The sequence below is a fragment of the Excalfactoria chinensis genome, chromosome 1, assembly GCF_039878825.1.
Source record: "Excalfactoria chinensis isolate bCotChi1 chromosome 1, bCotChi1.hap2, whole genome shotgun sequence".
NCBI classification, from domain to species: Eukaryota; Metazoa; Chordata; class Aves; order Galliformes; family Phasianidae; genus Excalfactoria; species Excalfactoria chinensis.
The window spans coordinates 95,863,606-95,881,169 of record NC_092825.1 but is presented as its reverse complement, the minus strand read 5'-3'; the positions used below and the strand labels follow the sequence as shown (position 1 = coordinate 95,881,169).

The 17,564-nt window shown below is 34.2% G+C and overlaps 1 protein-coding gene across 1 annotated transcript in view; it reads right to left on the bottom strand.

Moving 5' to 3' along the window:
- NCAM2 (neural cell adhesion molecule 2) overlaps window positions 1–17,564 on the bottom strand; it is a 237,785-nt gene that overhangs the window by 31,857 nt on the left and 188,364 nt on the right. Inside the window, 2 exon segments of the mRNA XM_072327161.1 lie at window positions 7,203–7,324; window positions 9,016–9,135. Of these exon segments, the coding sequence (XP_072183262.1) occupies window positions 7,203–7,324; window positions 9,016–9,135 (242 nt within the window).

The window sequence follows — 17,564 nt, the reverse complement described above, 5'->3', positions numbered from 1 at the left end:
TGTTCCACCATGTGGATATAGGGATTTTGTCAGCTACTTTTTTTCAACCTTCTGGGTTGAATTATTACACAAATACACTTATCAACTTAGGAAACAGCAGGACAGTTACTTGTAAATCTTGCTAAGAATAATTTTTGTAAAAGTTTATTTTATACAGATGTTGCGATTACATTTTGCCAAATGTTCTTAAAAAGAATTTTCCCATCAAAAGCAAGCCTGAGTAACTCATGGATGCAAGCTGTGCTTATATTATATATTAGTTACGCACCAAATGCATAAACTAACTGTAGCAGTATATTGTACTATATTGCAAAAGAGGCTGTAAGCAATAATATAAATACCATTTAAAAAGTATGTAGCTCTATGTTTACACTGATGAGAGAATACATTTAAATCAGTCAGACGGTATCATGCAGAAAAATAAGTTCAAATAATTCACACAGTTATAAGACATCAGTACAGAGGGAACAAATGAGGACTCAGCCAACAACCTTAAATAGCATTTTATAAATTTGGAGTACTTACCTTTGTAATCTCTTCTTTTAGTATTTTTGAAGCACAATATATTTAAATTATTCTTTATACAAACTAGATTTAGAAAATAATCGATAAATAAAATAATAAAATGCATATTGGCAAACAGTAAGCCATCTTGATCAAAGGATTTTCAGTAACATTAAGAATTCATGCAGTCCTATTAAACACAGAAGTAAAATACATTGAGAAAAAACATGGCTGAGAGCCAAATCCTGGCCATCCACCCCACACAGCAGTGCAGTCAATGGATATAGCTTTCTGGGAAAAAAAAAAAAAAAAAAAAATCAAATAGAGAGAAAAGCAGCTTTTTGCTATGGACCACCATCCTTCAGTACCTTACATTTAGGCTCTTCACTGAAGCATCTTGCTCTTGACTGATACAAGTGTCAAAAAACAAAAATATCTAAATTAGATAAGCTGACAGCCCAACCATGTTGCCTATGTCTATTCTTTTTCTCCTCAGCCTCCAGAAAATAGAGTGAAATACTGAACTACCTTATATGTACTGCTTCAATAACTTATTTGCTATCAGCACTGAGTGTCATGAGTCCTCCATACTAACTTCACCTTTTGTTCATTCTACAAATTCATCAACACAAAGTAGTACTGAGAATAACTAAAATACAATAAAAAGTTGTTTCAGGAACATTTGTAGGAAGGTGAAAGTGACTGCAGCACAGACCAATAAAAAACATCAGAATGGTTGCTATATTACACATCATTTACATATTACGCTAAATATACTGGAGTAAAAATAGTTTATACAACATGGTGAAAATGGTGTTTTCGATGAATTTTATTTATTTTTTTATTTTCTAATGAAGTGTTAGTCCTCACAGATAACTTCTCTTGCAGTTATTGACATACTACTGCATGAATCCCTTTTCATTTACATTACACTGATTGAACTTATATTTATTTTCACATCACACTAATTTTTCAATCTGTATTTTTGCATAAAATTGATAAAATATAAAGAATTAATATTGATTGCAAACATGCACGTACAAATACTCTTTAGTAATCATACTAGCAGCACTGTAACATAGTGCCATATTTCAGTGGCTGTTTAAATCTTTGAATCATAGAATCATAGAATTACTCAGGTTGGAAAAGACCTTGAAGATCATCAAGTCCAACCGCAGCCTAACTAGTAGCCTATCTTTAAATACAACAACAAAAACAACTACAAACCTCTGCTAAATCATATCCCTGAGTACCACATCCAAACGGCTCTTAAACACATCCAGGGATGGCGATTCAACCACCTCCCTGAAATGTGGGAAGAGTTAGAAAAAATTACAACTAGTTTCCAAAGAATATAAACATGAGCAAATTAGAAGGTGCACTTGTGATCTCAGTGCATGCACACAGTGTTGAGTGAACACACTAAGCAATTCAGAAGAAAATCAGATTCACAGGATAAAAAATTAAAATAAAATCAAAATGGAAAATAAATATCCCAGCTGCTCATATAAATATGAGGTTCCTTCTGCAGACATAACATTAGGTGACAAAGCAATTGTTTCACAGTTTGATCAGGCAAAGAACAGTGAAAGAGCTGAAACATAACAGAATATCTGTGTGCTATGCCAGCGAAGCAGCATGATAAGTTTAGTTGAAAGTGATGCCTACTAGATGGATTGAGATAAATGAAACAGGCAGAGTCCAAGCACTGAACTCAAAAAACATTAAAGCATTTTACCGAGAGTGACATATACAAACTGAGAGAAAGAAAAAGAATGAAAGTATCTGGAAAGCAAGTAGTCTTCCAATGGTGAAAAGAGGAAGTCTTCTAAAATACAGTCTACTTTTGGCATCTTAAAGACTAAGAACAATGGCAATATCCTTCATTCTATCTGTTATTTCACATGCATTTTCAAACACATTTAAGAAAGTGAAGATCAGTAATGAGCCCAGATTAATTTTACTATTAGTGCAGGATTGGAAAGGGATGAGAACACAAAGTTTGTCAGTTAAATATCACTATAAATCTCCCTGTTTATTCTAAGACCCTTTAATTGGTGGCTAAAAGAGCAGAAAATAGAGCTATGAAAGATCACTTCATACTTTATTAGGCTACTCTATTATTAATATTGCTTAAAATTCAAAGGAAGCTCCATACATGCATGGTGTTTTATAACAAATGCAAGGAAGTCTGAAAATGTGAACTGAAGTCTAACTTGAGGAGTATCATCATAGTATCATAGTATCATGCGAGTTGGAAGGGACCTTAGAGATCATCGAGTCCAACTCCCGGGTTTCGAGCCCCCTGTGTAGCAAAGCGGCACTTCTACCCCTGCGCCACAGGGGGGGGATTCGAACCCGGGCCCTCCGGTGCCGCAGGCAGCAGCTTAAACCACTGCGCCACTGGGGGCACACAATGCTCTAATGTAAATGCCTTCAATCATTATTTGCTATTTGCAATTTCATCATTAACATGCATCAGATAATACAGACAGTGGATATTTCAGATACTGGAATCAGATCTGCGACCTCAGAGATTAAACTGTTCCTTCATTTGTATTTTATTTCATTTCTATAATTCCAAAATACTTTTTACAGAAAGTCACTGTCATTGTTAGATTGACCAATGACTGGCAATTTCTGGTAATCTTACTGTGCATTGCCATTACTTGTAAGCCTTAAATTCACACTGTTCTTGTCCCTGTCCCAATCTTTGACTGAAACAAATCTGCTACAATGCCTCAGACTAAAGTCACTTAAAAAATACTATTATTTCTTAATTCCTTATTTCTTGTATACTGCATTATGTATAAGAATTATTCTTTTAAGTATTTAAGAGCTAGTTTTATAAGACAGTTGGAAGTAGCTTAAGTACCTGAATTACTTGATGAAAAAAAAGTGTGAAAAAATGATAGTAAAACTTATTTCTTCTCAAAACCAAAGTCAAATCTGACAATGGTAGAAACTTTTTTTGGGAACTGAACTATTTACTAGTCTAGAAAATAATACTTGTCCATTTAATGGTTATATTACATTGCACCTAAGATTACATTCTCTGGAAACTTGAAAAAAATCTAATTAACCTCTTTCAGTTCTTCATCTTTTCCATCCTCTCTAAACTGCTTGCACTGGAAATTCAGCTCAAAAGGACTTATTATGCTGGTCACTGTGACAAAAAGGAGTGCAGGAGATGCCATACTATCTTGAAAGCACACAGGAAAAAGATCAAGAAATTCTGAGGGAAGACAATCTGGCAGTTTAAAGCAGTGACTTCACAATAATTCAATACCTAAGGATGGTACTTTATAGGTCTGGATGATGTTTTAGAAGAGGTAATAATACAAGTTGAATGCCAAACAAAGCACAAAATGGCTGAAAACATACATAGTGCTAAAATGAACAAAAAGATCTAGGATCTGGCAGGTAAAGCAGAACTCTGACACGTAAAAGCACATAACTTTCCTATAGTAGGAGTGAATGAGAAATCCTCTATTTTAAAATGATTTGTATTCATCTTCTACAAGTTTTTTCTAAAGCATAAGGCCATAAAATGAACACAGTCATCCATCAACATAATCAAACACAACTGAAGCATACACCCAGAAGTCATACAACTAGCAGTACCAAATTCAAAGCATTAATAGTAACGCTGTAACAGGTCAACACTTCCGAAAGCTTTTATGCCCGCAAAAGCTTATCACTCATAAAGTTTATCCTCCAGGGAAAAAAAAAAAAAAAAAAAGGAAAAAAACAAGTGTGGTTACAGCTTCTCAAACTATGACTTCTTCTTGTCTTTACCTAAAAGTATGTAACCATAAAATATGGCTGTTTTTACTATTTCATAGTAATACTAAGTTTGTACTGAAAGCTGGAATGAAAGAGAAACCCCTCCTCCTATTTTTTCAGCTGACTGTTGGCATTCTGAAATCTGAACTGCAGAAAGATAATTCCCTTTTACGATCACTCAGAAGCCTATTTCATAACTTCTCTTTTGAGAACAAATGAAATTCAATTCAAGATATGATACCAAATTTCTAACTGAAGACTTGGATTAGATCTCTTCAAAATAACATGCTGACATTTATTTGCAGGGAACATTATGCACCAACCACAAATTCACAAGTGCAATGTGTCCAGCTTCAGAATACACTTGAGCAACAAGTACGCACTTTTGCCTGTGACTGTGTGAATAGTTTAAGTGATTAATCCTGTACAATGACCAGAATTGGATGACATGCTGTTTCTGGTGTCTTAACCTGAGTAATACCTTCCATTTGCTGCTCTGTAAACTGTCTTTCTCTTGCAGACACGTGCCTTTTCACCCACCAGTCCTGAGCTGCTGGGGCAGTAACTCCTTTCCTTGTGTCCCAAATGCTTCTTCCTTGTAATCTGTATCTCCTCACCCTTCATCTTAGACTTTAACTCCATACCAGCATCTCTTCCAGGCTCCTGGCTAACTTCTAGTTTACCACTCTTGCACTTGGCAGACAGTGCAGCAGTTACCAGCCATTTACTAATCCATCACATAGTTCCCCAGTAATTGACATGCATAAAGCTTAATGCTCATTGCACCACACCAGCACCTGGCCATGTGTACCCCAATCAAAAACAGTAGTGCCATAACTGGGAATGAGAGAAGGGGCTGAGTGGGTACTCTTTGCAGTTAGCAAGATCTTCCCATGATAAGAATTAATTAATCTTAAAGCAAAGGTTGGCAGAATGAAACAGATGATTTCCTGGAAAAACAAAACAAAACAACTTACCAGTTACTTAGACTAGGCTATAATATCTCTATAGTGTCTTAAAGGCTGTCCTACTCCTTGTTCCAAGATCTTTGCAAAACCTAAGCATGAAGGGACTGTCCCTTAATAAGACATGATCTGCTACAAAACATGAAGAAAAAAAAAAAATCCACTGATATGTAAGTTGTTATCCAATATGCTCTTTATCCATGCAAGCAAGGTACTTGTAATGAGGCTGGCAAAAATTATAGGAGAGCCAATTAAACATGACCAATGGGCAAGACAGAAGAGAAGCAGTCAACAGATAATTTGGAACTTTAAATAGCATCCATTCATTCTGATTAAAACACCCAAAAAATACTGTGCTTTTTTTTTGTTGTTGTTGTTTTTGTTGTTGTAAGAAGACCTTTAATTTAGTCAAACTGCTTTTTCAATTGAAAGCATGGGGAGATATGGATTTCAGCTCCAAGTAAAAGCTATCTATCTCCTTCTGTAACCTATTATGTTTTCAGTTAGTGCTTAAATTGTACATTTATCTTTCAATGATAAACACAAAAAATGAACTTTTATTGTACAATGGTGCACCTTCGTCAAAACACTGGGTTAATCCTGTTTCCAAAGTTATTCACAACAGATCCAAAAATCATTTAACTTAAATTTCTCATATCACATGTATGTACGATATCTGTACCTTGACTGTAAATTTATTTAGCAAATGATTTAGGAAAATCCTTTTACATGCTAGTCTTAGCACATGGATAGTCCCAGAGCTATCATCAAAAAGTGAAATTATAGAAAACGTCAGGAAACACAACAGAAATTATTACAAAATAAGGTGCTAACTTATCCTTTCTGGGAGTACTGTAACAGGTTCTGCATTTGATCTCTCAAGGCTTTTTCTGTGAAATACAGTCCTCTCTACCATCTGTTAAATGTGTTTAGATATCTGGTTTTATATGTGTAATCCCTTTCAGACTCTTGAAGCAGACATGTAAATCTGTGACTATGCTCTGTTAAAATGTTTTCTTACTGAGTCTGGTCAGATGGACATGGTATAATCTTTCTAAAAGAATACAAGGAACATAATAGAAAATACACACTTCTGAATTACTTTCCTTGCTTTTGCCAGTTGTAGAGGTACTTCTTCATTGCAATCATTTCTACACATAGCCTATCAGGAAAGATATTTTAGCTACTTAAATTTAATATATGTATACTTCTCATAGAATTAAAAATATTTTTCATAGAAAAATTAATTGCACACTGTGAACAAGTCTGCATTCTAAACTTGCCATATTTGACAAGAGACCAACAAATCACACTCTAGCTGACTGAAGACTAATGAACTCTCCATGATGTGTCTTAAGTAACTGATCTGTACATTGAAACTCACAAAAGTCATAGTGATTTGTAAGTTATTTGGCTTTTGATATTTTAAATTGAGCCCTGGAGTCCAGAAAGATTAATTAATTTCTTTTAAACTGAACGTGGAACATTGGAATACAGCATCCTATATCTGGGATGCAATCTACCAGTACAGATACAGTTTTAACACAATTCAGTTGTTTCTCAAACATATTTAATTACATAATTTAATGTCCACTAATTGACTTCGCCTTTGAGAGCTGAATGTGAATGTTCCTTATTTACCATGTAACAAAACAGAGAAAAGAGTTTTCTTATTAGAAAGAACTTTCAGTTATACCTTTAGGAGGAGCAGGGTGTTTTTCTTTCATTCTCTCTGTTTTTCTTTCTTTTTAATAATCTGGCATTAGTAACCTAGTCACAAAAGAAAACATACTATACTATCTCTTAGAGTATTTTTCTTCTTTTCTTTTTCTATTATACAAACCATTTTTTTTTTAAATGTTTCAAATAATATAATCAATCTTCTCTATGTTAAGAAGCAATATTATTAAGCAGATCCCACCTACTTTGATTCACTGAAATACTTACACTTCTGTATTTGACAATATATTCCAAAATGGGGGCACCTCCATCATCTTGTTTAGTTATACTAAGTTTGAAGCTCTTTCCATTTCCTGGTTGTCCATGAATGGACGGTGGGCTTGGCTCACCTAAATAAAGAAAATAAATAAATTTTTTAAAAAACAATGACTGAAACCTTAAATTACAACTGGAATTTCACCCATAGGATTACTAACCAAAATCTTTAAAATCAGCACAATTCTTTCAAGTACTGTAGAACATCCTTCATAAGTGTGCTAAATGTTTTACTTGAAGTATGTTCTAAACTAGATTATTTCACACAATGAAATAAAATGATATCAAGTAAGTCTAAGTTTCTTTGAGACTTTCTCACTTACATTCTGAAATGTAATTTACATCAGTAATGACTTAGCCATTAATTCAATAACTTTGCCAAGACAAAATTAGACACTTTCAAAGTAGACTATATTAAGAAAGAGCATGAAGACTAAGATTTCAAAACGCAAAAATAGTTTTCTCTGTAATGGAAAGGCAAAAACAAACAGAATTGAAGACTTAATTGTTAGCTTTAATTACTTTTCTAATGATATTTCACAGACCAACTATCATTTCTTTATGTAATGCCTACTGTAAAGCTTTCTATCCTGAATGAACATCATAATTGTCTCCAACTGAAAATATATGTAAATTTCCATTCACCCAGACGTATCTTGTTAATTTCCAAGTATTTATAACATTAATTATATTTTCATTTATCTCTTGTTAAAGAAAAGAATAATCTAGTTAAATTTCAGTGGCAATTTTCCTAGTTTTCCATCAGGCAATACATGTACTGGTTCTATCAATTCCGATCACTTTTCTATCAAATATGATGTGCCATATGATAATTACAAATTGTTCTATCATACAACATATTTGAAATATGCGTGTGCTTTAAAGAAAAAGAAATTTGAAAGCTAACAAGTGACTTGTTTGGGGCAAAAAACCCTTGTCAATGAGAACACAACAAAACAACATAAATATTTTTTGTTTTTTATAGCAGCCACACTTTTACTGTTTACTCCATTAGGGCCAAAATTCTTAACTGACTAACATCCTACACTCAAAACAGTTCAACTGAAACACATTATGAAAAACAAATTAACTCTTAGCTGCTGATGTATTTTTGTTTATCTACCTGAGTACATTTCAGTGCTATCTGTAGTTCCTTTAATTATTTGTGTTTCACTTACTTATAATTTTGCCTTTTTAAAACAAATTTGGGGAAAATATTTTTCATTGGCCTTTGATCTGAACATCAGGATTTCTTGCTAATAAATTAATAAATAAAACATTAAAATGCCTTTGCATCATATGTCATTTCCATTCAATCACAGTTAAAACAATGTATTCTTATTATTTTTCTATAGTTTTTGTTTTAGGCATTATAGCTGCAAAACTTTTGCTGGAGGAATGTCTCTGGAAAGGGCCCATTCATCTCTGACAGATATCTGTAATACTCTTGCATTTATATGAGAAAAAATCCTTAATCCAGTATCTTTCACACTTTGTGCTCTAGAACATAACATGAAGTCTTGTCTGGAGACAACTAGAGAAATACTCCAATTTAAGTTAATGAATATTATTCGATTGAGAGAATAAGAAGAATATAACACAATTTCTGAGAAACAACGATGAGAAGATTTATGTTACACACTGGAAAGCAGTCTATAAACTGTATTGTCCATGGAAAATCATACTAGAAATTATTGGCTGATCTAAAGGCAACATATCCTAGTAAGTATTTACATTTTCACTTAATCACACAGGTATTACTCACGGACAGGTAAAGTCTGAAATATCTCGATTTTGCTATATTCTCCTTGCCCTTTTCCATTTACAGCAGCTACTTTGATTTCGTATGTTGTATTTGGTTCCAAATTGCTGAGAACAACCATTGCTAAAGAGAAGAAAGAATACAGAGAGAAAATTCGGTGAAGTAATGTGTTAATAAATAAATAACTAAATAAATGCCAGGAGACTTCATAATTTATTTGCTTTACCTGCAACTAAGAGTCCAATTTTCAGACAGTTTAATTTCAATTACAGTGGTTCCAAAATTAGCTGTCTTGCTTACATGGTCCCATTTTTGTGTGCAAACTTTGTGACTGAGTAATTTATGCTTCCAGAGGAATTTAACGCCAGTGATACCAAAACCATAGGCAATAATTAAGGAACTTGAAAAGGGTTTGCTGCTTTGTGTTCAGACAGTGAGTACAGGAGAAATGAGTCTGTGTTCTGCATAGCAGTGGTCATCTGACACAAATTCAAGCCATCTTCATACAGTTCATGACTAGACATTTCTCCATTACTGGACAGCAGAACCAATTTGTCTACTGGAAGCTGGGCAGCTGCATCCACTGAATGCAGCTATGTGCACATCAATGCTGAATTACTGATGGCAGTTCAAGATGAAATGACAGGTGCTTTATGATCAAAGAATGACTGAACCATTTATGTTGGAAAACGTCCTTAAAGATCAAGACCAAATTTTGTATTATGTACATCAATTAAACACCATCCTTTCAGAAATCAAAACCAAAGCCTTGGCAGCAGGATTTCACATAGCCTGAAGACAACTACTTGGAAATGCCATCAGAAGCAGAAAAAAAGGCACAGAATCTTGCCCTGAAAATACACCTGTACACTCCTAAGAATACTGCAGTTGACAATGTCCAGCAGCAAATCCAGAAAAAGGATATTGGATTCCTGGAACCTCAATATGAATTCAGTATTGTACATTACCATAGTAGAGTACACATCATGATACCAATATTGAATATGCACCTGGAAACTTAGATGCATAAAAAGTTATTGGACCACTACCATGTTTTTGCAAGAAAGCTACCTTTTGTTGTCTCTACATAAACTGACTGTTTCTTGTTTGCCAGCTCTGTGCTGAGCTCTCATGATGTCAGATTCATTCTAAGCGACAGACATACACTGGATGGACTTTAGTTGAATTATAAAATCATGCAATAATTAAGGGTGGAAAAGTCATCTAAAATCACTTAGTCCAACCATCAATCTATTACCACCATGTCCACTAACTCATGTTACTCAATGCCACATTCACAAGGTTCATATACACCTCAAGGGATGGTGACTCTCTCACCTCCCTGGGCAGCCTGTGCCAGCATCTAACTACTCCATCACATATTTTTTTTTCCTAATGTCCAACCTGAACTTCCCCTCATGCAACCTGAGGCCATTCCCTCTTGTTCAGTCACCAACTACCTGGGAAAAGCAGCTGATTTCCACCTTCCTACAACCTCCATACAAAAAGTTGTTGAGAGTGATGATTTCTACTTTGAGCCTCCTCTTCGGCAGCTTGAACAATTTCAGTTCTCTCAGTTGCTCCCCATAGGACTTTTGCTCCAGACCCCTCTCCAGCTTTGTTGACCTTCTCTGGATATGCTTCAGGCCTCTATGCCTTTCTTGTAATTAAGTGCCCAAAACTGAACACAGTACTCAAGGTACAGCCTCACCAGTACTTTGTGAAATCATCAATCAATGACTCAGCCTGGCAATCCAGCCTATTCAGAAATATCTCTCTGCAGAAATTCCTACCCTCAGGCAGAGAAACATTTCCTCCCAGTTTAGTGCTCTCCGCAAAACTCACTGCTCGTGCACTCAATCCCCTTGTCCAAATCATCAGTAAAGATATCAAACAGGGCTGGCCCCAGTACTGACTCCTGGGGATCGCCAGTCATGACCGGCTGCCAGCTGGATTTAGTTCTATTCATCATTACTCTCTGGGCCTGGCCATCCAGCCAGTTTTTTTGCCCAGTGGAGAGCCCACCTGTCCAAGCCATGGGCTGCCAGCCTCTCCAGGATAATATGTCACAGAATATCACCAGTCGTTTTGCACAGAAAAATGGGGACTGTATCATCTAACAAGAAGCTACAGAACTCCAGTATCCAGTATCCTAAGAAAGAGCCAGTAGTATCTTTTAGTATTTTTCTCAGTCTCTAAGAAGCTTACATTGCTTGTTCTTTTTTTTTTTTTTTTTTTTTCCATTGTAGAGGAATATTCCAGTAGCTGCTTTAAGTTTGCTTGTAAAGATTTATGCCCAATGAAAGCACTCTTATTCCTTTTACTCCAGATTTATTAGAATTTCTATTACTTTTGTTTGTGCAACAGACAGACAGAGGTCCCATTACAAGTGGAGCTAAAGGGATTTAATGAATTTTAGGAAAACAGTAACTTCCAAAATTCATACTTTATTATGAGCACTTCATATGAACTCGCTACTGAGAAACAGTAACCACTGTATTATAAACAAGGCAGTATTTCTTCCAGCAAACAATAATTTTCAAGAGATTTAAAAGTATCAAGTATAACCATTTTGGAAATAATAAAGTACTACCATGAGAATAAGAATAAATTCAGAGAGAGATTATGATATATGACTTTCAGCTACAGTAAGATGAAATTTAAAATCTAAACAAAGAAGTAGCAGCATTTGATTTGTCTTTCAGCCCTGATTACTTTCCAAGGCTGAATAATTTCACTGAAAATAAACCTTTGGGGATACTAAAAATTAGTGTTACTGTAAATGTTTTTAAAATTTAAACAACATCAAAGCATGGCTATGAGTCTACACTTAATAAAATACAGATGTGTTAACTACATAAAACCTAAGGATCCAATTCTAGAAACGCTTGAATGACTCCTGGGGCCTATATAAATGAATAAAATTTCTTATGTATGTAGTATTTAAAGAATCAGTATCTAGTTTACAATCCCCTGTGTATCACTATGTGTCTGGATACAATGACTCTTACAACTACATTTACGAAACTGACATAACAAAATCTGATAGCATAATACGCTCTCAAAAGCTAGAACCTCTTAAGTATCGGTGATGGCATAATGGATTTACATTTTATAAATAGCAGGAAATTTATAATCATTTCTTCCAGGAAAGCACAGCAAAGAACCATTACTCATCAGAATACTTTAAATAATCAAATTATAAAAGAAAATCTGGAATAGTTAAGCAAGATTAAGTAACCTTCCCATAGTACACTGCAAAAATACAAGCCTTAGGAGTAATCTGATTACAGTAATCTGGTTACTGATTACAGTTTTCTATTATCATTGAAGTTATTACCAGTAAAAATTTAAATCGTATTCTGAAGCAAATATGGGAATTTCACTTTCAGGATATGAAAGTGAAAAAAGTAGTTCACTGTATAGCATGAATGATGCCACTGGCATGTTCATTGGCATATATTAAGTCCCAAAGAATTGAGGTGGTTTAAGATTGTTGAGTCTGTTTCTACTTGCTCTACGTATCTGCTTCTGTTCTTACATTGTTGTTTTAATCACAGCATCAGAATGCTTAATCCAAAGCATTACGTTTTTTAGAGCAATTGATTTTGGTGGATTTATTCACAAAGTAATTGGCAGTTTTGAATAGTAGATTTGGCAGAGCTACCCGAAACAGAACTACCTCTTGCAGGAAATCATGACATAACGAATTACCAGCATTATGATTTATTTTCTTACACTGTATAGAGAGTTTTAAACATATTATGAAAGGAACAGTCTTTTGTTTTCACAGTAAGGAATTAAAAAATTCCGGAATGACCATGAAAAATTAAAACTTATCAAATAATAAAATTCATATTAACCTATTCTATGTCAAGAATTCTCAAGCTTAAGTAGTACTTACTTTTCATTATTTAGTTTTCTAATTTGCAAACAAGTCTGAAACATTAAAGGATGAATGCAGTACCAAAAAAAAAGAAAGCCATCAAAAACAGTCATACTAGATAAGTCAAAATTCAGAAATGGTCAAACTATTTCAAATACTAACTGTAAGCATTCCTGCTAGGAAAGCTTTATTGTAGAATATTAAAATTTTGGTTATTATCAAGATGAATTGTAGGAAGATGACATCTGACACAAGGTTTGCTGTGAAATAAATTGTATCATAAAGCCAAGTTTGTAAAAACAAGGTAGAAATCACCAGCTCCTTTTCTAGTCTGGAGGTAGGTTGTTTACATTACCTTATCCCAGAACAATGACATGGAAAATGGCTTGAATACTAAACTGTCTTTTCACCGAAGGAAATCTACCTCAGAAACCTTCTAAGGTCTGTCATGTATTACATAAACCACCAGAAAAGTAAAGAAGGTTAAGGTGCTAATAGTGCAGTTACACTACACTAATCCCAAAGTAGATCTTATATGAGGTTAATTAACAGAAATATTGCATCAGTACTCACTGGAGGGATACCTGTTGCACAGAACAATGTTCTACTCCTAGTCCTGATTTTAATCCCTTGAGGATGTCAGTGCTAACTGAGGTAGGGCATACATTTGTTTTGAAACAAAGTAGCTGACACAGATCAATGCTGAAATATCATGTTCACTCATAAATATTTCAGATAACAGCAACAATGCAAAATTTCTGCCAATGAAGCATTACAGATTCTAGGATGGGTTTTTTTCCTATTTCTTTCCTCTAGTCTGAATCTCCATTACCTACGCAGACTGAATATATTGCAGGTTACTAAGTGGAATGTTTTGACTTAGCAAAATTTTGTTTATCATTTTACTCATTTATGACAACTCTCAAGAAAGAACTCTGATCCCTGCAAATATCTGAATCTATTTGAGAGGAAAAAATGAACAGCATTTTTATGGAGCTTAAAGCAGTTTTCTCTTTGTAGTGCTGACACATTTTCTTTTAAGGACAGAAGAAACGGATACTGGAGGAGAGCAGAAAGGAACCCATGGAAGTAGTACAAGTGAGCAGAGCAGTGAGGAGCCTGTGGTAGAATGGCATTAAGTTCCTGTACCTATGTATCAGACTTGTGTAGATGTCGCACATTGTGAAGAACTTCTCCCATAATTTTTTGTCTGCCCGGAATGAGCAGCATGGTTTTGTCTAATCTAGCATATGCACAATAGGAGGAATATAAAAGCTGCTTTTCTATCTGAGACTTACAGAGTCAGCTAACGGAAATGTTGGCCAAATGAAGTTAGAACTTGCCACTGGTGAAGAAATATGGAAAAAGCAAGATAAAAATGTTTTTGCTACACAACACACAACATGTTTATTCATAAGCAAAAACAGTCACACTGCCTCAGCTCCATCTGTCTGCCTTGCCAAAATAACAATCAATTTTATAAATACTGATGCAACATCTGTCCATAAATGTCAGAACACAATTAAGACAAAGAAATGTACATCGATAATAAAAATACTGTGAGTTGTACCTTATATGAAAATAACAATGGTAGCCAATCCTACTGCTACTGAAATTATTGAATGATTTCCATAAATATATATGGAGACAAGATCAAGTCTTAAGTTATATCCTCATATGTATACTCAGAAAATAATACAATCATTTTAAAAATCAGAGAGAATGGCTTTGTCATAATTTTCCATCTCTCTCACCATGTAACATATAATTATTGTATTATTTTGCAATACGGGTTGTAGCGGCTCAGTTCATTCTGAATATAAGTAATCAACTGTGAATAAAAATATGTAGTATTGTAGATCATATATAATTAATATAATTAATACAGTGTTCAATATCATTACTAATTTCATTATAAAATAGTTCATAGCAGTTGATACAAAAACTGCATTTAAAAAAACAGTTTATGAACAGTCCCAAAAGCAAAATGACTGCTAGGCTCCTGCTCTCATGTATTATTTATTTTTATTAGGTAGAATTCTGAGGTGTCAGGTATGCAAATTAAACCAGGAGTAACAACAGCTCTACAGTCACGCAGAGATTACTTTGATAATTATTTTAATTGAAATAAAAATAAGAAGTCGAAACAATCTAGTGGGGAAATTATAGTTACAAAATGTACAATCCTACATTATGAAAATAATATTAATTAAATATTAATGAAAATGAAGTGATTACAAAGCCCCTAATAAACAGCATATTAGTGATCTGACAACATGGCTTCCAATACCTTGGATCAAAATGAATTCAGAAGGATTTTGTTATTTTACATCACTTATGAGGTAGCAATGAACAGGTTATGTTTAGAAGACTTTATAATTCCAAGTTCATTTTCTAGTTTATTTAAATAGCAACTTACTTTTGTATCTAACATAGATCACTTTCATATTTAATCTAAGTTACCGTGTAGCACACAGTTTAGGAAGAAAAAAAAAAAAAAAAAGTTAAGCATTCCTGGAACAAAACCAATTACAGAGATAGATAGATCATTATACCAATAAACTGCTCACATAACCTGATTCAAAATAGTAACATGCTTCCATGAATTGCTTATCAAATGATGTATTTACATAAGCCAATGTTAGACAAAAGAAGGGAAGCTACTAACTGAATGAAATTTTTTTAAGCTATAAGCCTATGAAAGACACTGGCACTCCCATTTCTAAAATATCCCTTATTATTATAATATATGTATATATATTTAAATTATTGTGTTATATTGTGTTATAGGGAATGTTTTATGCACAAAGTCTGCCACTCGCATCACCACTGCTCACAGGATTTTGTTCCATCAATAGTTCAGTGCAACTAGGATCATTCTCTGGTAGATTTTGTCTCTTCTCACTAGTAAAATAGAATTTAGATTCTATGACAAAATGACAAAAGATAGGAAGAGCACAAGAAACATTTTTGAGAAACTAAGTTCTCATCTACAGAATACCATTTTTCAGCATAGTCACCACCATTAGCTATGCATTTTCACCAGCAATGAATAAAAGCCCACATACCTTTGTGTGCTCATTGAAATCTGCACCAGTGGAGGTGATCCAGTCACTGTTGCCACTGCTGAAAACACACCATCCACTAACTCACATTACTCACATCTACTGTTTGGTCTCCAGAAAGTGTCAGTGAATGTCACTGGGTTAATCCAGTTCCTCAGTAGAGAAATTCAATTCCATATCTTTTCTTTATATACACTTCCATGTCAGATACCATTTTTATGTTCATCCATGCAGGCACTAATATGATACTCAACAGAAACCTCAGCTGGATTTAAGATAACTAAAGGACTTTGGGGCAACACTTGGTGTCTAGGAACAATAAGAAACTGGAGAGGATCCAGCAGATAGCAACCAAGGGCAGCCTAGGACACAAGAATGACAGGTAGACGCTGAGGCTATTTGGTCTGGTAAAGAGGCCAAGGAGTGGCACACAGTCCATTCAAAATAGAAACACGAACAGCAGTGTGAGACTCTTCACACACATTCAAACTGGATATTTGAAAAACTTAATCAATGGGAGAATAATGAAGCACCGAGCAGGTTTCACCAAGAGGATGAGAAATCTTCCTCTCAGAGACTAAAGCAAGTTAGACAAAGCAGTGCCTGACCTGATCCAAAACTGCTTCAGGCAAGAGGCAGGACAAGATTCTATAAAACTAAGAGGAATAACACTTTAGTCCTTTGAGTCCAGTTTTCTCTTCTGATACAAAACTATCCTTCACTTCTTAATAGAAGAATTTTCAAGTCCACAGATTGAAGAAATAGATGGTCACATGCAATTAAAATGTTTCATATGACAATAAAACAGTAGAATAAAATGGGGATTTGGACTTACACTAGATATTCCCCTACTCGTGCAAAAAGAAAGTATTGTTCAAAATATTTTCTAGCATGTGACTAATGTTGTCAGTATACAGGCATGAATGTTCATTATCCAATATTTCTGACTGTAATTGCTGCTATTTTAATTAGAGAAAATACATAAAATTCACAATTACTGCTAAATATAACATCTGATGAAGTTAAATCTTTCTATAAATCAAATCTACTTTCTGTAGGTATTAATTTTAAAATTGTTCAATAATAAAAATTTCCAGGACATTGATGCAGGTTTGACAATATAAACACACAGAGACAACAGAGTTAAGTCCTTTAAAGTAAGTAGTGCTTTATTGAGTTAATATACTATACTGCATTAGTGCAGCAAAACACTAGTAATCTCATTGAAAAAGAGCAATTAAGACTTTTGTTAAAATAATTTAAATCATTTCATTTATCCCATTTTTTTTTTTTTTCCTCATTGTGAATGCCCATCAAGGATAAAAGCAGTGTTGACTGTGAGACAACCCAGAAAATAAGTTTCTCTAAGGACAAAAGGGAATCCCATTGATTATGAGACTCTAAAGTTGCTAGACTTCACCTAAGCTTTTAAATGCCAGTATGTATTCTGTGTTTTACATCAAGGCTAGAATCAACTCTGGATTAGGGTGAAAAGAAAAAGAAGAAAAATGTGATCTCAAATAGGTGTTTTATAATAATATTCACCACTGCAAGAAAGCAACCTCAAGACTGTTATGAATATGATTTCAACAATTCAAGCA